The sequence below is a fragment of the Lampetra planeri genome, chromosome 4, assembly GCF_965212315.1.
Source record: "Lampetra planeri chromosome 4, kcLamPlan1.2.h2, whole genome shotgun sequence".
Classification (NCBI taxonomy): Eukaryota; Metazoa; Chordata; class Hyperoartia; order Petromyzontiformes; family Petromyzontidae; genus Lampetra; species Lampetra planeri.
In genome coordinates this window covers 26005699-26031187 of record NC_136110.1, presented here as the reverse complement: position 1 = coordinate 26031187, position 25489 = coordinate 26005699, and the positions used below count along the sequence as shown (strand labels likewise).

The window sequence follows — 25489 nt, the reverse complement described above, 5'->3', positions numbered from 1 at the left end:
ACTGGCGTTGCATGCGGCACCTGATATTAAAAATCAAGTGTTGAATAAGACTCCGTATGAATCTCAGCATGAAGCACAACTACTGTTGTGCGTTCAAGCACAGCGTATGCATCACTGACAATAAAAATGGAATGAAAGCTGAAGTGTGCAAAGAATCGTGGAGAAGCACCCCATCGATTGAAATTGAGACAGAAAGGACACAGAATCATGGCACAGACCAAAACCAGACGGCAGATTGTAAACGAAAGTGGGCTTCGCCAGGATGATACACTGCTAAGGATGATGACTGCTGATGGAATGGCAGACAAAGAAGAGAGTGGAGAACCAGCGCTAAGGCTGAGCTATGAGATTAGTAAATGTTTAGTAGGCGTGAGATGGATTGTGGTAATTCAGGAGCCATTCATAACAGCACCAGGCGGTCTTCATTCAGCAGTATAGACAATGGATTATGATGATATTCAAATTTTAATTGTAATCCCTGGGATGTATGTTGAACTTCTTTCGCACCATAAGTAGCGAACCGTGCTAATCGGAGGTGCTATTGGAAAAGAAAATGGTGCAATATTATTCTTTACAATTCTATATTTTACAATGCAGTCGTAACTCTTTTTAAAGCACTACAAAGCCATAGACAAAACCGGTTCACAGCATTTTCACAACATAGTTTACTCGCTTGTCAACATCTTGCGTACACAATCCCGCAATACTTTTACATCACGTAGATACAGCACTGTATACCTTATGCAGTCGACACAATGATCAAACGGATATCTTAATAGGATCCACCAAATGTCAATTATATACACCGGGCATGACTTAGGGAAGGAATTAAAAAAAGGTAAATATTTATCAAAATCATGTAAAGTTTTGACATTAAAAAAGCACTCGTTACAACCATTCTACAATCCACCAGTGTTTGAGTGTAAACGAGCCCCACTGTCATGCCGCCGACATGACGTGGCATTTCCTACATCCCAAATGAGTCTCTTGTTCTCACCATAAACATTTACACCACGTTACCATGGCACGAACACACATTCGTAAATGTCGACTACCTTAGTGCATTCTCTGGAAGAAAAGAAGAATAAATAATTTAGGGTGGTGCTTTGTCAATCCATTTCTAGATGAAAGCCTAACCCACGCCCTGTGGATTGGGGTGCCAAAGATGGGTTCAGATTTCACTCGCCACCGGTTTGTTGTTGTTGTGGCTGGGAATCGAATTTGGGTCACGAGGTTTGTTGTGCAGTGCGCCAATCACTGCAGCACTGCTCCGATAAACTAGTATCTCTAGTAACCAACTAGTATCTACTGAAACAATAACCCATATTTTATACATTAGCGAAATAAAACATAACTGGTCACGATTTGACCATGATTGTGAGATTTAATTAATCATAAAAGTAAAAAAAGCATTTAAACTGGAGTCTCAAACTCTGATTCCACAAAGAGTAATGAACAACACCAAAGCCATTTACAGTTGCACGTGAAAAATAAAGACTGTTGTAAGCTGAACGCAGGACAAGAACATTGTATATTATGGAGAAGACACCAGCTTGCAGATCGTTTGTACAAATATAAATGGCATGACAGCAGGAATATTACGGATATAGATTGGTAAACAATATTGAGAGTATGTCGGTCTCCACTGCCATGTCATGTGCTAAGTTGCTGACGCTCGCATGAGCAACAATGAGCGATGAGGCCTCCATTACAGAAAGTGCACTGCAAATATTGCAGACACGGGGTGTCTGCAAAAAAAACATACGTGAAACACTCAAAGACGACGAACAATAACAGGGCAGGAACAAACATTGACAGTGATCGCAATGACTTGCCACAGAGGACGGTAACTGGTTTCCGGGAATGAATAGTGGGCGAGCACAGCACGAGTTAGATTTTTCATGTGACAAGAAAACATCGCTTTATTTCAACACAAAATAACAAATAGGAACAGTGAAAGTCACATACTGGAACTCGAGGACACGTTGGACGATTATAAATAGGAACTTGCGGATTGCTCATTTTTGTCTGTCTTCTACATAGGTACCTGGGAAATATTTGTAATAACGGGGTACAGGATATGATATCCTCTCCTGGTGCCTACCCTCAAATCGCTCCCACAAACGATCAACACTAGCATTTGCAATGCTTTATGATTGTGGAATGTGGAACCTTCCAAAGCCTGCTCAATGAGTAATATCCAGGCAACATTTACCGCCACGGAGAGGATTTCGAAGCACTCCGGGTGTATATGGAGCATGTAACTCATTAAACTGGTGAACGTTTCATTGTTCAATACCAGGAACATGGCCCCGAGGTAAAATAGTGCGCGTGGCTCCATCGACTCCATTGCCCAACGAACTACTCGTCATTCTCGTCGTCCATTTTGGTGCACCAAGACGCAAAATTTGCCGTCGATTGCCAGATTTGCCTTCACTGCCACCTCTGTCGAGTCACCGCGGTTGGCTGTGTACGGTGCAAAATACGTTTTGTTTTGGGGGGAGTGAGAGGACGATCCAAAATTGTGTTCCAACTGCTGGGAGTGCTAGAGGGTTGCACGCTCATCCATTTTGTGACCAGGTGTAAACACATTCAAGATCCGTTTCCCCGATACAATTGGGTTACACGCTGACCGTGCGCATTGGGATACTACCCCAACTTGATGCATGCTCTTTTCACGTCAGAGGAAACTACTGCACCGTCCCCATTGGAAGCATCCAACAAATGTGACCACATATTTACATGTTCTGACTAGACGCATCAAACTTTGAAGTTGCTTCAAAGAATGAGGGTTGTGATTGTTTCTGTGCAAGCGATGAAAAGTATGCCAGTGGTAACTGGACGTCATATAGGACCAGCTAGAGCAGTGTCAGAAAAAAGTATTTGAACACATCTGCGTGAATGACTTACAGCAGACAGGAGATCGATGGCTCGTGGACTGGATACTCAACTACACGAGCAACAACACAATAACAGCGCTGTGGCAATAGTCTTAGTAAATAGCTGGTACATTGGCTATCAAAGGCGCTCATTTGAGTGAGCAAAGTGCATTGCCTGGCACGGCATGGCTTGCCTAGTATTGACGGCTCTCCTACAACCACGCGAAACTCAACGAGGCTTTAATGTCCTTGCAAATGGACAAAAGTGGGATGTGTTCGCCGATTCAAATGTTGTTCCATGTGGAAAACACACAGAAGATGCAAGGTTGGTAATAGCAACAATGGCAAAGGTGACTGAAGAATGCTTTAAATCTGTGCTTATTACCTGCTATGACAGATAGATCATAAAATACAGACACTGAAGAAATACAACATAATCCCAAAAGTACACAAGGCATGGAGAGATACGTGCTTGGAATTAAAATTTAAAACTACAAACTAAACTATTTTTCATTTTACCAGGTAAGGCCCACTAAACTACTTAGCTCTTTTTCAGAAGACACAATTGATAGGTCAACGAAGTGGCTCATTATGTGGAAATGTATAGCAGCCAAGTAGTCTAAATGCACGTAGATTCTAAATGTGGAGGGTCAAAACTGGAAGACCTGGAGAAAAATCGACGTGACCTAGGGGAGAATATGCAAACTCCAAATATACAGGTGGCAGGGCGCCCAAATTGCACTGACAGAAAGATTAAATTGTGCATCCGAGAATAGACACAGGTTAGAGACTTCCTTTTCACCGCGAACGAAAGTGGGCTTGGATAGGACACACCGCCAGAAGGGACCATGGCCAATGGACGAGAATGGTAACAGAACAGCAGCTCATAGAACACACATCTGAGAATAGACCAACGCCTAAACGCAGTGGCATTTGATTATGTTGGCATCGTAAGACCTGTGGTGCATGGGGAGGTCATTAGCCAGCAGTGAATAGCCAATAGCCGATGAATAAAATATTACTTTTTATTAAGTAAACGTCAAGACTCTGGTAATCTTCATGTGTTGCTATATGTCCTAATTGCTTAAATCCTTAAAAACCACTTATCCTGTGCACCAGGAATAGACTTCTGGCACAAATCACAACTCCAAATATAGGTTATCTGAATGTCGACGACTCTGATGTGTTCATGTCATGATAACTTTCGAAAGCCACTGCAGCCATCAGTTCAGTCTGGCCTGTTTGTTCTGTGGGTAATCATTATTTATACTGCATTCAAAAGCAGGATATTTAACTGAAGCCGTCATGACCTGACCAGAATCAAGTTTCCTACCACGACGACAAGTCACAAATGCGGCTAAGACAGGCCAATAAGACAACTCTTTTAGAGAGGGTGTCACCGACTGCAATTGAGAACCATTGTACTGAAAGGACCCTCACGAAGCAGAGATGTATCGATCGGGCAGGGCTACAGCTGCGCTATTTTCCAATTAACAACATCCAGAGAAGGCCTGAGTAGCAGAGCGAGGGTTAACAGGAGAGGCAAATAAACAGGGCACTTCCTGCTTCTGCTCCCAATGACCCACTCCACCATGGTGCACGCTGGACTCGCACTCCTTTTTGTGACTTACTTCAGTGGTTCTGCATTATTTGACAAAACATTTTTTATCGTGTTAAACACATGACGTAAAAAATATATTTACAACAATAAATGATAACAGCCTCGTGACGAAGAAGTGGATGCAGGATCAATTATCTTTCGAATTTACAACCGGTGCAATGGTCGTAGTATTTATCCAGAAACCAAAAAATGCCCGCAGCACATACTGTATGTCGAAGGCAATACAAAATACAGTTTAAAACCCAGTTGTTCGTAATAAGACCTCAACAATTTATCTCAAACTTTTGCTCCAATTTCTGCAACTACAAAACATTTTAACTTTATGGCGGTACCCCGGCTCTCGCACAATGTCCGCGATGCAGTCATTTTTAGTCTATTGATGGTTGGCGATGCGGCAATCGACTCATCTCAACGAGCTGTACACGATGCACCACCACGGTGCGTTCGTGCGTTCAGGGTTTCAGCGCAATCGTCCTCGCTGCGTTTCGATATCGCGGAGTAGCACTGATTTCGGATCGATTGGTACCCCAGTTGCGGAGTTAAGTACACCCCTGGAAAAAATAGTGTCCTAGAAATAAAATATTTAATTGCCTCGGCCATTTTGTATCATTTGGTACCCTGGGGTACCGCCATAAGGATCATTTAAGAACCCCATTAATATGTAAAATGACAAACCTAAATATTACAGTGGAAAGCTTTAATTCATGACTATTATAATTTGCTTTTCGTTTAGTGTATCTTCCTGTAAATACAATAACGGTCTTTCCTTCTGGACTGCATAAAGTGCAATGGCCCTGTGTTTTGGTATCATCACATTTATCTTAAAACATCCCTGAAAGTCCACTTAGTCTTCACTCATCAGTACAGAACAAAGTTTAACCAATTTCTTTCCACCGACTTTCTTGGGAACCATCTATTTCTCAGACAAGCCTTTTACAGAATTCCAAAATTGAGATATGCAAACACTAATCTTGCATGCTATGAACTATTAGACGCCAAGCGGGGAATTATTTGTAATGTACGTCCACAAGGCACGAGTTCAAATCTTCTTGCTCTGAACACCGCGTTGTGTTTGTTTCTGATCGGCTCTCACTTCGCCATGCTGTTGAAAACCCTGGATATGCAAGGAATGCCCTCAGGGGGCGAGCGGCCAGTCACATTGCCACCGACGCAGCAGAGGGACCAGCGACAAGTAAATGCACATATATGGGCTCGGGCCCACACGCAATTTAAGCCCTTGTCATTCAGAGCCGTCTGCGGGTTGCAGGGTGCGCCCTGTTCAACGCCAAATCTTTGAACGTGCAAGCGGCGCAGCGTTAATTTTACTTAGAGGCGTAGCGCCGTTGTTTTTTAAAGACATTGTACTTACCGCAGAGAACTGTAGCGACACGACCGCACTTAACAATAGCTGGTGCAAAACTGTGCCACACGCCCTCCCCCCATGGCCTTGTGGGAGCCTCGTTACGTCTTCCGACCTGAAGATGTACCCCGATAATGACATTTTCTTCCGATTCCGTTTGTATACGCGCGAATGAAATCGTACGTGTACGAACAGAAGAAAAACTGATGCCGTACAAGCAAAGCCAATTTTACACAGCACCCTCGTGCGTGCGAGAACAGGAGGCTTGCTTCTGCGAGTGGTTTACTGGCCCCTCGACGCTCGGCCCAGTGTCGCACAAAGCGGGCGAGGTCACTGCTCTCCATTGGGAGGGTCGCGGGCCTTCTCGAGCGAGGCCAACTCATCCTTCAGGCTGCTCACGCGAGCCTGCAGCTCCTTGTGGCGTGCGGCCATGATAACCACCTCATCCCAGGCTTCCTGCACACACTTGAAGCTTTGGTTCCAACGCAGGAACACACCTAGGGTGGAGATGCAGCACATCGCACAATCAAGAACGGGGAGGAAGAGGAGACTTCACACCATTGTATGTACGGCCAGTTACCAAAATCAACCATTTAATTAATCATCGATTACTTTAGCACCATTTGGACCACATAGGTCCTGTCCAGCTTAGCACAGTAGGATTAAGCCCTGACAAGCATGGAATAGAGGAGTGTGATAAAATACCAAATTGGAAATGTATTCACAAATTCCGAATCACTTTCATGGGTAAAACCACGTAGCAACATTGTCCCCCTACCGCCAGACTATATCCTTTGTTATAGCATTGTGCTCTAAGAATGGCATGGATTCAAAACAACATTCAATTTTATCTACAGCGCATGTACCATGTACCATGCGCTGTATATATTTTCGCAGCATTCACAACTGGTGCTCATTAAATGTAGAAAAGAGCCACATCGTCTCTCTTAGATTGACAGTATGAATACACGAGTGGGGGAGGAAAGGTGTTTGACTGGAGATATATTTGTTTACCTTCCCAGAGCACCAGGCTCTGCGGCGCGACTGACGGCCAAATGGCCAGGTTGTTGGGCTCGTACAGCGGGTTTAGGTACTGCTCCATCACCTCCGGCCTGTTCACCCACGACCACATTGACACTGTCTTTTGCTGCACCTTCATCTTCATTCTCTCGAGCTCACTGTTGCACAGGAAGGTGCCAAACTGAGAGGCGTAGGCGTGCTCAAACAGGAGGACGAGGAAACGCTCGCCAAACTCGAAGGAGCACGGGAACTGCCGTTGGATTTGTTGGCAGCAGTCGAGGAACAGCAGGAAGGAGGGCGCCTCCTGCCGTGGCTTGACGTTGGCGAATGCTGAGCGGCTGCACCTTTCCTGGAAAGGGTGGCCTGCCTGTTGTGGGGGTTGGGAGAGAGAGAGATTAACGCGGCTAGAGCACCAATTAGCCAACAATTAGTGAACTAGAAGCGGTGCAGCCCTGCGGTCGCTTGCTCACGCCACTGCTGGCACGCAAAGGGCCTCCCCCACTACAGCAAGGTCTGTTTTCGAGAGTATTTGGCCTACTCTTTCACGCTGGCCAGACATGTCATACGAGGGTGTGAGTACCCTTACTCTACTCGACCTCACGCGACCAGCCGATTGTTTTGACTGCGGTCACTGGCGGAGCCATTGGGGGGGGGGGGGGGGGGTGGCACGTGCCCCCCCAATGATCCGATCGAAATTAGGGATTTCTGGGGTTTATTAGTAATAAATCGGCATTTTGCGACCCCCACTGCCACTGTGTAGCATATTATTACGTGCCAGGGACTCTATGAGATGATAGGACAATAGTCTGAGTCCATAATTGGCAATAAGTAACAGCAAAGCAGTTATAAGTGACTCACAGAATTGTGCGCAGTTGCGTATACAGTACACGACTTCCCTGAACGCATACCTTCAGCGAGCGCTATGCCGATCACACACGGTTCGAATTCGACCCTCGATTGATGGCTGCGCCATTGCCACACATGCGTCGAATAAAAAGCAAGGGACAAGTCTTTACTTACTAACAACTCCTCTATCATTTTTTATTGCTGGAGGGGTTGCCCCACCTACCTGAAAACCCTGGCTCCGCCATTGACTGCGGTGCACACAAATATACTGCTGGGCGGGCAGAGGTCGGGGGGGTATGTAAGAAAACTGCATCATTGTTTCAATGCTCAACCCTCCAAGAACCCGTCTGAAATCCCAGAAACCAATGTGGGATCACGCAAGACAATTGGATGACGCGGGGTCAACTGAAGACTGCTGGTGAACACTATGGAGTTCTGCAGAGGTTTCAAATCAAAGCCTCATCGACGACTCCACCATCGCGCCGCACGGCTTTGATCTTCCAAGGGAACTATGGTGCTCCAACCGCTTCAGAACATCAACTGGTCGCAGCGCACACACCTCTCCTCCACAAGTGGAGAATTAAAGACAACCTATAAGTGTGACTGCGGCCACCCAAACAACTGCATCCTACTCTCCCGCGCTCTCCGCCCGACTGAGCAACATTAGTCGCCCAACTCTTGAAGCTGTCGCATGCCTTCATAGACTTATAACTTGGACGTGTGATTTGCACATGCTTGCCGCACGCTAGAGATTGTTTTCAACGGAAGTGTCAGGAGATCGCGTTGAACCGGTGGCCTCTAGATTGCAAGACCAGTGTGCTACCTATTACACCACAGCAGCATCAAGATGAATTCAAATGTTTAAACATAGTTAATGCTATGTCCATATGTGCGCATGAAAACTATGTAACTGAAATCCGAGATGCTTTTGAATATTCATAACAAAACATTTTTTAAGGTACCTTCGAAATGACGTTTTCGTGCACAGACAACAGACAGTCAAATGCAGTAAGTGCCGACTGCTGCTTTGTTATATAAGCTGTCTCTTCTGTTGCTTGTGTGTGTGCGCAACTCAATACAGAAATCAATCTGACAACATGAGCACACGATACAATGCATACCTAACACAAGGCAGACTTGCAGACCATCCCTGTGACATTCTCCTGCTTGGTCTTCCTACATTAAATATTCAATACATAATTTGCAGAAATGGGCTCTGCACATCATCCAAATGCACTCATCCTTTCTCCAAACAAATAAATCTGTATGGAGAAAATTATATTTCTATCTCCTGTCACTGTTCTGAATGGGTTTCCCGCAGGTCTTCCAGTTTCCTCCCATTGCCAAAAACGCACACACAGTACTTGGCCATACATCCCTATGCAGTCTTCAGACTGTGTGGCTTTCCTGGGTAAGTGATTATTGTATTATTTTCACAATATCACTGCAAACCAGAAATACTCCTGCGCACGTGCGTGGTTAACGCACGTCAGGGTGGGGAATCGACTCAGTACCTGCAGCCACTCGCGCTCCACAAGCGCCTGGAAGCCTCGCAGGGTGCGGCAGTCCTGATCGAGGATCACTTGGGCCAGGGCGCTGACTTGTAGAGTGGAGTCTGTGCCATCGGAGCCGTGCACCAACACAGAGGCACCCTCCCTGGTACGTGCACCAAAAAGAAGCAGCCCACAATCGTCAGATCACAGGAAAAAATTCAGGAAAATGTTGATTTATTTTTGTCCCCCAGGTAAGGCCCACTGAGCTATACAGTTAATTTTCAGAAGCAACCTGGCCACAAATCGTAGCTCAACCAAGTGGCTAATCATGTGGAAATTTATAGCAGCCAAATTCTTGGAACACAGGTTTCTAAATTGAGGGGGAAACCGGAGGAGCAGGTGACAGACCTGTGTTGTATAACAAGACCTATTTTTCACAATATGGGAACCTCATTTGCCAGTAAAAATATAATTGGTTTTTTACCCTTCTATCTGGCAACAAAACTGACACCTTTTTACAAGGAGTCATGTTTGCATAGACCGCAATAGCTGCAGTCATAATACAAACAAAAGACATAACTCTGATAATGTGCACTGTCCTTGAAGTTGATTGATCCACACCCGAGACAGCTTTCCTTAGAGCCTAGTCTCACATGGGTTGGACCAGATGACGTCAATTATCAAGACCTCTTTTATAAGTGCGACTCGAGTAGAAGAAATAATAGTAATATTCAATTAATTTATACAGAATACAGTATCTTCGCTGAGCTTCAATACTTGTTCGTGTGGGTCCTGCCGTGACACGTTTGTACCAATCCAACTTCAATGTGTTGCATGTCAGCGAATAACATTCAAACACCCACACCGACTAGTTTACAACCCACTCTTCTCTGCATTGCCAACCCATGGCTTTCTCACAGCGCAGCAGGGCTTTGGGAGCTTTGTAAACCTGCATGGACCATCAACAAATGCCAGAATATTAATTGATTGCACGTGTGCATCATCACGTCCGTCCCAAATCCTTTAGACAGCCATACATTGCCTCTTCTGAGAGATAAATTAGTATTTTAGCATTGTAATAAAATAAAAAGCACATAAGTATGCTATTAATACCAAACAAATATACTGATAAATGCAAGCACTTTAAGTAGGTGTCAGTGATAAATCAAAGTCTGTATGTACATGTACGATCGATATTACTAAATATTCTCACGTAGAAATATTGCCAAAATGCCGTCTATAAACACAGCAGATTAAAGTAGGTATACTACTGACACATTTGACAGAGTTGTTCAGTGGTTTTCTTTACAAACACATTTTTCAGCAAATTGCGAGGAAAAAAAATATTCGGAAATAGTTTCACGTGATCAATGGTGATGTCTAAAATGTTTTTTAAAGAAATTTTTTTTGGTAATTTACTTTAACCTGAATGACAACCTCACATTCATCAATAACCCTGCCTTAAAGGAGTATACAACAGGTAGCGTTGAGTTATGCAGAATGGTCATTACCAGAAACATCATCTAGGATATACTTTTCATTTAAGGCAGTATGCTTACCAAATGTGTTGAGTTTGTGTGACATGTGCACTACTGCACAACACAGTATTACCAAATACATTTGTTTACAATGAACGGTTAATGAATGCTGCCTACATTTTAGCAAAGCAAATCAATGAGACAAGAAATCTGTCCGTTTTTCTAGTACTGTACAGTAATCACACAATGCCCCCTGCTGTACAGAACGTAAAATGCTCTAAATGCGATCATGTTATGGTGACGTGGATTGCACCCATTCCCATTTAATTTGTTTCCATAACACTGAGCAATTATCTATTTTTTCAGAAGCTACCTGGTCAACAGATGATAGCTCAACACAGTGGCTTACCATCATGCGGAAATTTAAAGCAGCTAAATACTCTAAACGCGTGATGTTCATTCTAAATGTGGAGGGGAAAAACCTAAGGGACCTGGAGAAAAATCCACGCTACCACGAGGAGAGAGGAGAGCGGCAGCCGAAGCACCATCATGGAATGCATCCGACAGGATGGCACCACCTGGGAGATGGAGCAATGAAATCGGGTCGTTGTGCATGGGGCTGGCTGGCTTTGACACGAGGTGTGCCTCGCTTGGTATATTGGTCATGGATTCGATCTCGACCCTGACGATGCCTGCTGCTGTATGTTTGGAGTTTGAATGTACATGGGGACTCTTGAAGGGATATAGAGGCCCAAAATAAGGACATAGGAGAGCAGGGAATGGCACGAGAAAGTCAAAGGGTCCTGCCAAATGGTGGCGTTTAAATCTGTTGAGAAATACCCCGTGTAAAATGTAGAGAGTTGGACAGCTTGTAATGAAAATATATTTTGTGTACATTAATTCAATAACATATCTGTTTCCTATGTTGGCCCCATGTCAAATAAAATGGTATACTTCTGTATACCATTCACGTAATATACATGAATTGCTACGAGCAATTCAGCCACTTGAAAACAGACATACCCAAGATACTTTTTACAACTCGGCATGTAATGATTCACCAATTTAAAGTGATTGTTATGCGCATGACATATACACTGAATTGCTTCCATAAGAAGTAATGAACAATGTATGTAAATTGTGCCATTTAGCTTACGTAACAAGACAGAACAATCGAAACATGACAAACGCGACACCACAAATCAGCGAAAGGTGCACCTCCGATCTGCACGGTTGGCTATGTATGGTGCGAAATAAGTTCTACACATATACATACATACAAGGATAATATAATTCTTGAATACATACCTTATTGCCAAGTGACAACACACTGGCCGAGGTACATCCCACTAAAAAACACACACGTCGACGCTCTCAATCACTCCAGGCTTTATCAGACAAATTGTATTATATCCAAGCACCTGTCAAGACACTGTGCAGCCAAACAGGCGGTGGTGAGGATGTCTTTGATGTGGCCAAGCCAGTTTGACGCCTCCAGTTTGCTGAGCCAGCGGTCCATGTTATGCGAGGGATCATTGCAGGCCTCCACTAGTTTGATGAAACTGTCCTGCATAAGATTGCATCTGACAGCAGTAACAACAACAGAACATTGTCGATCAAAGTTAAATCATTCCAATTTTCAATTCTCACGTAAAAGCCAACCCTAAAGCACATTCAAGATTTCTGAAAAGTTTTACGACCTTTTTCAATATTTTATTCTGAAAAATGGTAAGATTGTGCCGCAGAATAGCAACTGTGTGATATCCCCAAATGCACAAGTTCAATGCATTCCAATTTTGACCACTGACAAATTGCGGTGACCCAGTGTTCTAGCAATAAACATTAAGCTAAAATGGCTGCACTTCCCATCCGTAAAAAAATACAATAAGATAACGTCGTGCACGAGTCTTAATGTTTTCCGCTTAAAATATATTAAAGTTGCTAAGTAATTGTATTGTCTATATATATACAAGCAGGTATGTTGTAAACACTTATAAATAATTTCACATTCCTTGGGCAGTGTTTTTATCTAAAAAAGTTTTGCTAGCTGGACTCATTCTTGCCTGGCTGGATTACTGGCTGGCTGGATTTCTGGTGCACGGTCAAGTGTACGTGTATGGGGGTGAGATACAGTGCACATCTGCGTGGTGACATCACCCACATCCCACGGTGTTGAGCCAGGTTCGTGCGTCGTGCTGACGTCATGCCTACCCCGCAACTACCTACCCCTCCACCCCGGCCATTTTTCCCGTGCAAATGCAATCGTCGAGAGGGAGATGATAGAGGGAGGAAGAAACGGAGAGGAGAGGGGGCAGGGAGAGAGTGAAACGGCGTTTCAAAATAGAGAGGAAAGAAATAGAGAGCAAAACGAAGAGAAGAGTAAGGGAAAGCGACACGCAGCCAAAGCTTAGGGAGAGGCAAGAGAGATTGAGATGGGAGAGGTAGAGTTGGGAATAAAGAGAGCAAGGGTGAGGGGTGAAAGACAGAAATATAGAGAGATAGGGGGTGGAAGGTGGGTGAGGTACAGCGGAAGGAGAGGAATATAGAGGGAGAGCGAGAAAACAGGAAGAGAGAAACAGATTTTAATGGAGACAGAGTGAGAAATCGAGAAAATTAGGAGATACAGCACAGAGAAGTCAAGAGGAAGGCGGAGAGAGACAGGGCTCTATATATGATTAACCTACAAGTTTTGCTAGCTGGAAGGGATGGAAGGTCATATCCAAAACATGTAATCTGTTGCTCGTTATCATACAAAAACAAATCTAAATCTGTTTATAAAGGTCAGAATTTTTTTTATTGCAGGATATCTTACCGAACATTTCATGTACATGTTTGTTTAATCGGCCGCCTTTTTTCCCCCAGTACTACTGATACTGATAAGTAGTACTACTGATACTGATAAGTAGTACTACTGATACTGATAAGTAGTACTACTGATACTGATAAGTAGTACTACTGATACTGATAAGTACTACTGATACTGATAAGTAGTACTACTGATACTGATAAGTAGTACTACTGATACTGATAAGTAGTACTGATACTGATAAGTAGTACTGGGCCTAATGTGACGATCTGAATCGGTCCTGGGCCTACACTGGGATGATTCACTTTGTTTCCCCAGTACGACCTGCTCTTAGTGTCTCCGAGTCAGTCACTACACTAGTAATTAGTACTAATGGGAATCACCACAGATATTAGACGAGGCCGGGGAATCAAACTCAGGCCGCCATGATCGTAGTGCAGCGTGTTAACCACCACGCCACCAGCCCCCCGTCCCTCCCCAGACAACAGAGAAAACAGAGGCACGTGTGTGTGTGTGCACTGTCTGACCTCTCAATGGACTTGTTGATGCGACGCCACTGTGGGTAGTGTGCCTCAGGCTCATAGCCGCCCCCCTTGGCACGGGCCTGCTGGGCGATGTGCAGGGAGCGCGTATCGATGATGTAGCCACGCTTGCCGGGCCCCAGCACGGCGTTCACCAGTTTCTCGTCGTCTTTGCAGCGCTTCCCACCCGAGCCCGTCAGCGGCTGGCTGCAGCGCATCATTACCTGCGGCCGGTTTGCGTAACGAAGCGTGTTTTGTAAACCGTGACCTTTGTGAAGGTCTTGTTAAGTGCCCACTGTGCGGGATATGCATCTTCATGCAATCCGTTACAGAGAAAAGCCTCTTAATCACCTTACCATTTTCTGATTTTTTTTTTATTATCAATGGTTATGTTTGGATATTTTTAAAAAGGAGTACCTCTCAAGTGGCAGCAGATTCTTCAGCATCTACCCCCTTCAACAACCTCAAACATGCTATACAATGCCGCTGCTGGACTTAACACGCACAACACATGACCACATCACCCTATCACTCTAATTCCTCCACGAGCTCCCAATCCCAGATTATATTCAACATTGCACTCGCAAACTTAAAAATTCTCCACAGCCTCACCCCTGTCTAATGCTGTCATCTCACTTTGCTCCCTTCTGTCCACTTGCCACTCCAGCAACCAAGGCCTTCATTCAAAACCTCCATTCAGAAGTGGGGGAAAATTCATCCTATTACCTACATATTTCCATGGATGGTCGACCGTCTAAGAGTAATTTCTTGTAACCAATAGAAACCTCAACATCAATTCCAAGTTTATTTGCTTAACCACGTAAGGACTGAAGAGATGAAAATAGTCTCATTTTCAAGCATGATGTGGGTCACCACATGGCAACATGGATAACAATAACAATGTCATGCTCGTATAGATCCGACGGACATACGAGCATGTAAACATGGATCTATATAAAACATAAATCACGTGAAAAATACATTCAGATTACAGACTCTGAGATGCAATATATTCTTTACAAAGGGAACCTCAGATACGTGGCAAGACTCAAACCCAGTCAGGACCCCTGCATGGAAGCACCATTCATGGACAGAGCAAAGTGTCTGCTTCAAAATGTGTCCAAGTTTAAAGTAAATATATTTTTTGGAATGCAATATAATCTGTATTTCACAGTAATCCAAGCCATGCCAAGGCATGCATTGCTTATGATGGACTGTTTGTATGCTGCCCATACCGAGTGAGCTGCTGATATGCGTTTGCATGTTGGTGCTTGCAGAAGAAACCCAAAGAGGCAATGATGTTTAACTTGTTTTTCTTGTAAATTAAGCATACAAGTAAGCTTTACTGCATGAACTTGAGTGACATGCGACATTCAGATATATGGCTAAAGCGTGAATGCATTCTGAATAAAAATTAGTCCCTCCGTTTATCACCCTGCACATCTCCCACTGGCATGCGTAGAAAAAGAGACCAAAAAGAGACCAAAAAAGAAACACGGCGAGCAATGCAGCACACAACTTGGCCTTTGTGCCGTTGACTCCAGTTGGTACACAGGCTGTGAAAAAACCCATAATTCTGAAGCAGTAATCTCCAGCGATGGTAATCGATGTTCTAAGAGATTCGACATTTGTGAAGCGACTGACAAAAATAAATAACCATCAGCGGTCGTGGTCTATCCACTGCTGGATGAAGATTTCCATACTCCGTCACCATAATCCATCTCATTCATGCAAGAGCTAATCTCATCCCTCCGTCTCTGTGGCAATCAGCCTCTGGGACGTTTTACTTCTTTGGCTGTCATTCCATTACCCGATGGGTCAGGCCCAACTTCACTTTAGCTTTTAAGGGTCAATATAATGTCACGAACTTGTATTTGTTCTAAGATTAATGTGTTTCTCTCTGTCTCAGTATAATTCCACATCTGCACCTCTCCAAAGCTCTCAGCTTTTGTACCACTTTCTTTGTCACCGTAAATGCTTCCGAGCAACATCATTGCAGGTAACATGTAGTGAATAAAACATCTTTCTTCTTCAAGCACACTGGTAAGTTAATCTTCATTTTCCAATTCAGTTTTACAAAAAGATGCCATCCTGTTCTTGTTTGCATTTTAGTTAACATTTTGATCCTGATCTGCCTTCAATAGCTACTTTAATCAGAATTGATGTACTCAGCGGTGACCGCCGGACCCATGTGGCTACTTCAGAAGTCCATCTCATTCAATAAGTTACAACGCCCGCAGCTGTTTCGTTGGTAGGAAAAGTAACTTTGCACAGGAATGAAAGAAAAGGCACCAAGTGGGGCTTTTTATGTGTGGCAGCGAGGTGCGACGCACCATGCCATTGGTCTTGTGGTAGTAGCTGAGCACAGGGAATCGGCCGTTCTGCCGGAAGGCAGAGACCTTCTTGACCATCTCGTCGTCGATGGCCTTGGGGATGATGACAACCGGTGGGTAGGACGGACACACCGTGAAGTCCTTATTCACGTGACTCAGGCGCCAGTCGGCCGTCTGTGGATCACATGAAAGTTTTTTTTTTACTTTACGTTTAGAGTGAATTTAACAAGGTCTGAATACAGACGCACACACAAGCCTATTACATATTGGATTAAAACAGTTTTTGACAATCTTGATTTGATGGATTGTGACCGAGGTATATTCTAACATTGTTCTAGGACTATAAAAAAAATTGGAATATAGGCACGTTTATGCTTATGGATATATTAAAAAAAAATTTACTGGGTTCCCAACATATATCTGAGGTTCATTGGTTTGACTCAAAGAGGGTCAGCCTAAAGTTCTATATCGCTTTAAGTCTTGAACACCTTCAAGTTTAGATCTGGGCTAGGGAGAAGAGATTTGGATATAAACTATTATCAGGTGTGCGATTGAAACTATGAAACATTTTTTATATTTTACCAGATAAGGCCTAATGAGCTATACAGCTCTATTTTACAAGTGACCTGACCACAAATGATAGCTCAACGAAGTAGCTTATCCTGTGAAAATGTATAGCAGCCAAATACCCTAAACACATGTTTCTAAATGTGAGGGGAAAAAACCGGAGGACTCGGAGAAAAATAAACGCGACCAACGGGGAGAGAGACACGGAAACTCCAAATATACAGCAGGCGTCAGGGTCTGGTATCAAACCCACGGCCTCATGTATACCAGGCGAGGGAGTTAACATCTCGCCACTGTGGAGCGTCGCCAGCGAGGAAACGTGGAGCTCACGTGCGAGGTGAGGCGTGCAAACTCGTGCTCGGGCAGGAAGGAGTGCCAGCCGTCCTCCAGCGCCTCGAACATAGGGCGGTAGAAGAAGGGGTAGTACAGGTTGACGGCCGCCAGCGTAGACAGCACCTGCACGCAAGTTACAACCAAACGTTTGGCCATTTATTAAAAAGCAGAGCAAGCAGAGCAAAAGTTAAACACGCGTCGATTTTTCACTGTACTCAGTCACTATTACCGCTGAATGAAGGCATCCATACTCCACCACCATCATTCACGGTTTCCTAATGCACCAAACCAACTAGCTTCCATACACGAGTGTGTTCTTCAATGCTTATTGGTGTGCTTTTGTTCCTTTTTCTTTGTCAATGTCTATGTTTCTGATCCCTATGTTATAGCAGGCACTGATGGAAAAAAACTTCTTCTTTAGGCGTATACATATGCTGCATTCCTTGAACTTTAGTTTTCCAAAAGTAATTCAACCTGGTCTCATCCACCATTTCATCAATTCGATCCTGATTTGCCTTCAACAACTGCACCTAACTATATTTAATTGCTTTGCGAACTTGTATGTGACTTTTGCTTTGCTCATTTATCTTAAGCCCCACATTGCATCTATCTTTATCAAGTTCTACTATAATTTCCTGTAGTTTTGTCCCCTCCCATTTAGTTGTTTTTACTTTACATTGGTTGTTAAAACGGCTATCATCAACAGATGGCGAATATGTTGTAAACATATATTTATGCCTTCAGTTCTCCAATCTAATTTTCATAAAACGTTTTACATAGCTGTGAATAACGTTGGCGAAAATGTATCTTGTCCCAATTCTCTCCAATATCTATTTTGTTACTTTCTTCATGCAATCGCGATCTATATATACGTTGCACTGTTGTAAATTAATGTAATTGTTTATACATTTGTTTCACTCAGTAGAAATCGATTCAGTCACCCAAGCTCTCACAAACCAAAGTCACGGTGCTCGCTACATTACAAAACATAGAGCAGATAGCCATAACAAATACCCATCACAGCATTACTGAATAATCGATTAAATACTTTAGAAAGAGTTCAACCTGCAACGCAAATATCATGACGTTGGATTACTTCAGAAAAGTGGAAAGTTCAGTTGATGGGAAGAGCACAATTGATGAACAACCTCGGGTTTACATTAAACTAGCCCATATAAACTCAGCTTTCAATCATTAACAAGTCAACCTAGAATAATTGAGCTTCAGGTTTTCAGTGCAGACCTCTAAGTGAATGAAAAGTGTCATATGCAATTCATACGAGCAGTGGTAGCATGCACGTGTATTCTAGAACTGTGGAGGCGAGGGGTGGTGGATCACACAAATGTATTGAATCTCCCTTCTTGTAGGGATCGAGGTACCATACCCTGGCTCGCCAGGAAAGGGCAGTGCAGCAAGTGGACAAACCGCCATGGGTTTCCATCTGTATGGGGATAGAGTGTTGGCCCCTTGCGCGTGTGGGTTTTTTCCAGGGGTTTAATCCCAGTTGAATGATAAACACTCATCATTATTGGCTGAAAACATCTTAAAATAACAAAATGCAGGACAATTCCTAAAAAAAGAGTCCTATGACTCAATGTGGCTTTCATGGATAAGTAAAGTAAATCTACGAAAGTGAACAAATGAGAAAATATGGGCAAACTCATGCAAGAAATGCAAAAGGCTATTCTTGCGTATGAAAGTTTATAAAGCAAAGTGCTATCCAATATTATGCTGCCACGGTGTAATGGTTAGCATGCTGGATGAGCAATCCAGAGGTCACCGGTTCAATCCGAACTCCTAGGGTGGCAGTTTAAAGAATGGGGCAAGTTTCTTAAATTCCCACCCACCGCCACCTTCCACCCAGAAGAATGAATGGGTTCACCAGGCAGTGATCGGCAGGTCCCGTCTGGTGGGGTAAAGTGTGGGTACTCCCACATTTTACAGAATGTATTTGAAAAAGTGGCTCTCTAAAAGCATAAGCAAGACATTGCAGGGCTACACCATTCTGCATTTTACCATCCCATTATGGTTTCAAGGTAAATTGATAAGCTTAACATGCTAATCTCTCATTAACATGCTAATTTTCACCTGGCAGCCCTTTGATTGGTGGAAAACCAACCACCTTCGAGTTGGCTGCCCACTACTTGCATTAACATTGGCTGCTGACATTTGGGCTACGCCCATTTCAAACCCTTATAAACAGTTGCCTTTGGACGCTAACCCCCCTTTTCCTGAAGACGACCGCTTGTGTTGCGATCGAAACTTCGTAGTTTTTTTGTTATTTTCTTTGAACCTATCTACGTGACTTTACCGAAAGACCCAAAGAATATGAATTCCTGCAGTCACGAAAGCTTTCAGTCAAGATTTTGAGCAATTGTTTTCAGTTGAGTAGGATTAAAAAGCTTGGCTTTTAATACAGCTGCCACCTTTCTGCGATGGTGCACAGCTTACTTCAATGGAGCTGGCAATGTTGTGGCACTCTTCCATTCCAGGGATGTGCAGCAGTATGATCCGAAGGTCCTTGCACTTTATTGTCAGAGTCCCTACAGTCCCAGCAAATCTGATGAAGAGGAAATGTACCTTGGGTTAAAGGCAACACAGCAACTAATGTCAACACACCGTGTTTATGCGAATTCTACTCGAACATAGGTTCATGTGAAATTTTTATTACCTAACCTAATAGCACACGTTTAAGTTAAAGTGGCAATGTTAAACCGTGGGATAGTCAAATCTAGAAGTTATTTCCTCCTCAAATGAACATTGAGGGAGGGGAGTGCTCATTTGAGGTGGAAATTCCACTTTCCTATATTTTGTACATAAAATAGTAATAGACACTCGGGGGAAAATATTAATCCAATTATATTTTTAATCTAAACAGAGGTGAAATAATATATTCCTCTGGAACGTTCAACATAATGTAACCATCTATTATATTATTAATGCTACATGTGTAAACAACCCTGAGTGGAGTGAAGCGGTGGTCAATTGGTTAGCGTACTGCGGTTTGATCTTAGCGACACGAGGCTTATGCCCGGAGGCAAGTCATATTTGAACCAATCTGTGCTACCCCCTGCACCAACTGACACTCAGCAGCATGGTGAAGTATGGTCAAATAACCCCCATGGTGGACATGGTGTGGCGGAGGCTTTTCATGCAAAAACTGTTAATTATTATTATTTTGTTAATCAATATGTACAATACTGGCTTTCAGAGATTGGATAGCGCTCTGCTTTATATACTTTAATACGCAAGAATAGCCTTTAAAATTGTTTAGTATGGCAATACATGAGTTTGCCCAGATTTTCTCATTTATTCACTTTCGTACCTGTTTTTTTCAGTGACGTTTAATAGGTGCACATAGGAAACCCTAAAACAAAGATTCTTTGTTCTAGTTCAATTATCTTCTTGGTTATTGTGGTTAAAGTGGGTTGACCCATTTGGTCAGCTAATTGGGCTCATTAATTTACAGTCTTATGTACATAGAACATTACTGGCATGCAGTGTGATGAGCACACTGCTCGATAAACTTGGCGATATGAGTTCAATGCCCGGCCACAGCTACTATCAGTGACGAACAGTGTCTTATTGGGCAGTGAGCACTCTCCTTCACCGATATGCACTGATCAGCATATTGAAGACAGGTCAAACAACCTCCTAAACCGACACACTGGGGAGACCTTCATCTTGTTGGAGATTAGCAAAGGGATGAAAAGTATTACTGTATTAACATAGAGAGAAACCAAAATAGTTTTAATCTACCCATTGCAAACAATAACATCATATTTGAATATAATACACATAATTTGTTGTTTTGACCAGTCATGCTTTTTTCCAAAACCTCTTTTAGTAATTAATTGGCTCATTATAGGTCAGGTTCAATTCTGAAAGTTAGAGAGTTTGCATGCAGTTGGTTAGATATATTGTATACCGAGGAAGAGAAGAACTGATAAATCCCACAAAGCTAAACAATTCAGCTCAGCACTTTAAGTATTATTGTTACTTTTTAATAATATTCGAAAGAGATCTGCATAGGACCAGTCCACTATCAACAGGGCAGCGATTTACTAAGAATTGTTCTATAAAGTATGCAGCTGTTGCTTAACCATGAGAGTAAATCATTGCGTACTATGGAGGGTGCAAACTATAATTAAATCAAATAATCATTATTTGAATTTTAAAGACATGCCCATAATAGAAACATTACCAACAACGTCTTTACAATGGCACATCGGATTTAATTAAAATGTAGATAGTAGTTGAAATACAGGGCGATTCATTTATATATATCCTACTTATGTAATAGAATTAAATTAAAGAGAAAACGTTGCTTTCCAAATCTCTACATGTCTCGGACTCATCTCAATACCCTTATTTAAACTTTAAACACTCCCCATTCACTTTGTCCAACATTGCTGGTGTGATGCAATGTGGGGCTTACGTTTTGTTGCATGCATATGATGTTAGATGTACCCCCACAGGGTTATGTCATGCAATAGCCACACAACTGATCCACCTTGACCAATTCAACGCAAAAATGTATCTTGTAACGGCAATCAAAATAACAATTCGAAATGTGTGAGATGTCTATAAATGGAACACCCTGTACATGCAGCACGCCCACCATAGCACTCCAAATGGGTTACTCTTAAGCAGAACAGAATGGGAGCGGGGATGACAGCAGCTTGAGGCCCACATGGACAAAACACTTGAGTGTCCCCGAGGTGAACACTTCCAAGCATTTTCTCACCCAACCACATATCTTGAATTGCAAAAGTATACTAAAGGGCACAGTGTGCATGACAAATGATCATAGGACGCATAGCAGAAGAGGCAAACCTTTCCTCCTGCAGATCGGTAAACTTGACGACCTGGTTCCCACGGCTCTCAAAGCTACAATACAATCATGGAAGTAACATTTACACGCACGGAAACTTAAATGCAAAACAGGAAGCACAACGCGCAAAAAAACGTAACGTTCATTGAGAGTGTGTGTGATTTTGCGGTGAAGTTAGGGCACGGGGAATGTGTGGATAAGGTAAACAAGTAAGGTAGAGGGTGATACTTTACTGAGGTGTGCGAACTTAAAGGAAACATGGAGTGGAATTTGTAAAATGAGTTAGATTTGAAACCTGAATACATTTGGTTGAGTGCTAATCGAGGAGGCCATTGGGACGAACAACTTATCTATGGAAGCAACAGAAGGTGGTACATAAGGGATAGGTGAGAACAGCGAGCTTATGGGAGACAGACAAGGCATCAAGTATGCGAACGAACCGGCCACGTTAAGATGATCAGAATCATGGTCATGGGAAGGAGGGAATGGGGCATGGGTGAGCTTATGGGACTCGGTCAACCTCCTAGGGCAGGGGCCGGCAACCAAAATAACAAGAAGAGCCATTCTGTAGCGACAGGTTGCCAACCCCTGTTCATGGTAAACTGGACTTCCATGGAAAACTGGATTTCCATGGTAAACTGCACTTAAATTGTGAACTGACTTCTCCAGTAAACTGGACTTCCTCGATACACTGCACGCCCACGGTAAACTGGACTCCCATGGTAAACTGGACTCCCACGGTAAACTGGGCTTTAATGGTAAACTGGACTTTATTGGTAAACTGGACTTCCACGGTAAACTGGACTTTAATGGTAAACTGGACTCCCACGGTAAACTGGGCGTTAATGGTAAACTGGACTTTAATGGTAAACTGGACTTCCACGGTAAACTGGACTTTAATGGTAAACTGGACTCCCACGGTAAACTGGACTTTAAAGGTAAACTGGACTTCCACGGTAAACTGGACTTTAATGGTAATCTAGACTTCCACGGTAAACTGGACTTTAATGGCAAACTGGACTTCCACGGTAAACTGGACTTTAATGGTAAACTGGACTCCCACGGTAAACTGGGCTTTAATGGTAAACTGGACTTTAATGGTAAACTGGACTCCCACGGTAAACTGGGCGTTAATGGTAAACTGGACTTTAATGGTAAACTGGACTTCCACGGTAAACTGGACTTTAATGGTAAACTGGACTCCCACGGTAAACTGGACTTTAAAGGTAAACTGGACTTCCACGGTAAACTGGACTTTAATGGTAATCTAGACTTCCACGGTAAACTGGACTTTAATGGCAAACTGGACTTCCACGGTAAACTGGACTTTAATGGTAAACTGGACTCCCACGGTAAACTGGGCTTTAATGGTAAACTGGACTTTAATGGTAAACTGGACTTCCACGGTAAACTGGACTTTAATGGTAAACTGGACTCCCACGGTAAACTGGACTTTAAAGGTAAACTGGACTTCCACGGTAAACTGGACTTTAATGGTAAACTAGACTTCCACGGTAAACTGGACTTTAATGGCAAACTGGACTTCCACGGTAAACTGGACTCCCACGGTAAACTGGGCTTTAATGGTAAACTGGACTTTAATGGTAAACTGGACTTCCACGGTAAACTGGACTTTAATGGTAAACTGGACTCCCACGGTAAACTGGACTTTAAAGGTAAACTGGACTTCCACGGTAAACTGGACTTTAATGGTAATCTAGACTTCCACGGTAAACTGGACTTTAATGGCAAACTGGACTTCCACGGTAAACTGGACTTTAATGGTAAACTGGACTCCCACGGTAAACTGGGCTTTAATGGTAAACTGGACTTTAATGGTAAACTGGACTTCCACGGTAAACTGGACTTTAATGGTAAACTGGACTCCCACGGTAAACTGGACTTTAAAGGTAAACTGGACTTCCACGGTAAACTGGACTTTAATGGTAAACTAGACTTCCACGGTAAACTGGACTTTAATGGCAAACTGGACTTCCACGGTAAACTGGACTTTAATGGCAAACTGGACTTCCACGGTAAACTGGACTTTAATGGTAAACTGGACTCCCACGGTAAACTGGACTTTAATGGTAAACTAGACTTCCACGGTAAACTGGACTCACACAGCCAGGAGTCTGCAATCAAAATAACTCCAAAACCATTTTTTTCGAATTCGCTAAAGAAAACTAAATATTTCAAGAGCCGCAAAGCAGTCCTTAAAAGAGCTGCATTCAGCTCTGGAGTCGCATGTTGCCAAATAGCATGGCTATGGAATATTCACCGTGGAATATCAACAACAATAATAATTTCATGTTACAATCACAATGCCAGCTTTGTTGACAATGAGGTAGTCACGAGACCATTAGGTTTGGTGGCGGATGTAGATTAGGAGTAGCATGGTTATGTGAGATACGGCAAACGAAAGAGAAACACATTTGAAAATATATTAGACACACACACTGCTGCAATACAAAACATTAGTCTTACAAAACGTGAAAACAAAAGTCACGAGTTCAAAGCAAAAGCCCCTTTGCACGCCAACCACAAAGACACAACAAAAGGTGGCTTTGTTGGGAGATGGCCTTCTCAAGCTCGTCCCTAAACCTATCACGCCCGGCCGCCTTTGTCTCCCTCGTGGCGATGTTTACACACCCCACAAGATACAGTACTCATGCAAGGAGGCCCAGGACCGCTTCGGATAATTGTCACCCAATGTTTGTTAGCCACGAGTAGGAATCGAACTCGGGTGGCCGGCCAGGTTCGTAGAGCGACACACACAACAAACAACAACAACCACCATTCGCCACTAAGTAGCACCGACGTGATGTGCACGTTTCGGCCACACACACACCACGACACTCACCTCTTCTCCACGGCGTCGATGGACGACATGAGCAGCCACATCTCCTCGGCGTGTTCCCGACGCGAAGACACGATGAGGTGGTGACCGGTGATACACAGCGTGCCCTCCAGCGGAGCGGCGCAGGGCCGTTCCAGCACCGCTCCCTCCACCTTGGGCGTCTTTATAAGCTCCACGAACTCCATGGAGAGAGAGAGAAGAGAGAGGTAAGAGAGACACGCTACCTACAAACACCCACCCCTACCCAAACAACACCTCCTCTTCCTGTGTCCGCCTCTGACTGGCAACCCCCTCACGCTCTCGCTTCGCTGGGTCGACGAGAGCGAGAGGTGAAGACGGCAGGGTCGGGGGCGGGGGGTCACAAGGCCACACACACTCGGAGCAAAAGGCGAGCAGGAAGAAGACGGAACGATGATGATGAGGCCCCCAACCCTCCTTGTCGTGCTTGGAGCCGGTTGGGCCGCGTTCGTGTTTTTTTGGGGGCCAAGGGGCTTGGCTCGGTAGACGTCTTCCGGAAGATGTCGCGCGCTTCGGAATA

At 43.6% G+C, this 25489-nt stretch overlaps 1 protein-coding gene across 2 annotated transcripts; it reads right to left on the bottom strand.

Annotated features, from left to right (window-relative positions):
- Window positions 1-647: 647 nt before the first annotated feature.
- Window positions 648-25489, bottom strand: MTMR9 (myotubularin related protein 9). Of its 2 annotated transcripts, XM_078593607.1 has the most exons (10): window positions 24955-25489; window positions 22094-22147; window positions 19709-19817; window positions 17255-17380; window positions 16358-16531; window positions 14031-14248; window positions 12119-12280; window positions 9241-9382; window positions 6875-7247; window positions 648-6357 (listed from the first exon to the last, which is right to left on the bottom strand). In XM_078593607.1, exons 1-10 carry the CDS (start codon window positions 25134-25136, stop codon window positions 6191-6193), a joined length of 1707 nt encoding a protein of 568 aa, XP_078449733.1. In that variant the 5' UTR covers window positions 25137-25489; the 3' UTR covers window positions 648-6190. The 2 variants fall into 2 exon arrangements, with proteins under 2 accessions (XP_078449733.1, XP_078449735.1); XM_078593609.1 differs by lacking the exon at window positions 22094-22147 and having other exon boundaries at window positions 24955-25488.

Excerpts from the sequence above, each read along its gene's own strand:
- MTMR9 (XM_078593607.1), bottom strand. The coding sequence starts at position 25,136 with ATGGAGTTCGTGGAGCTTATAAAGACGCCCAAGGTGGAGGGAGCGGTG. Across the intron at positions 19,818-22,093 it reads ACCGATCTGCAGGAGGAAAG|ATTTGCTGGGACTGTAGGGA; the intron begins GTTTGCCTCTTC and ends CCTCTTCATCAG. Across the intron at positions 17,381-19,708 it reads ACATTGCCAGCTCCATTGAA|GTGCTGTCTACGCTGGCGGC; the intron begins GTAAGCTGTGCA and ends ACTTGCGTGCAG.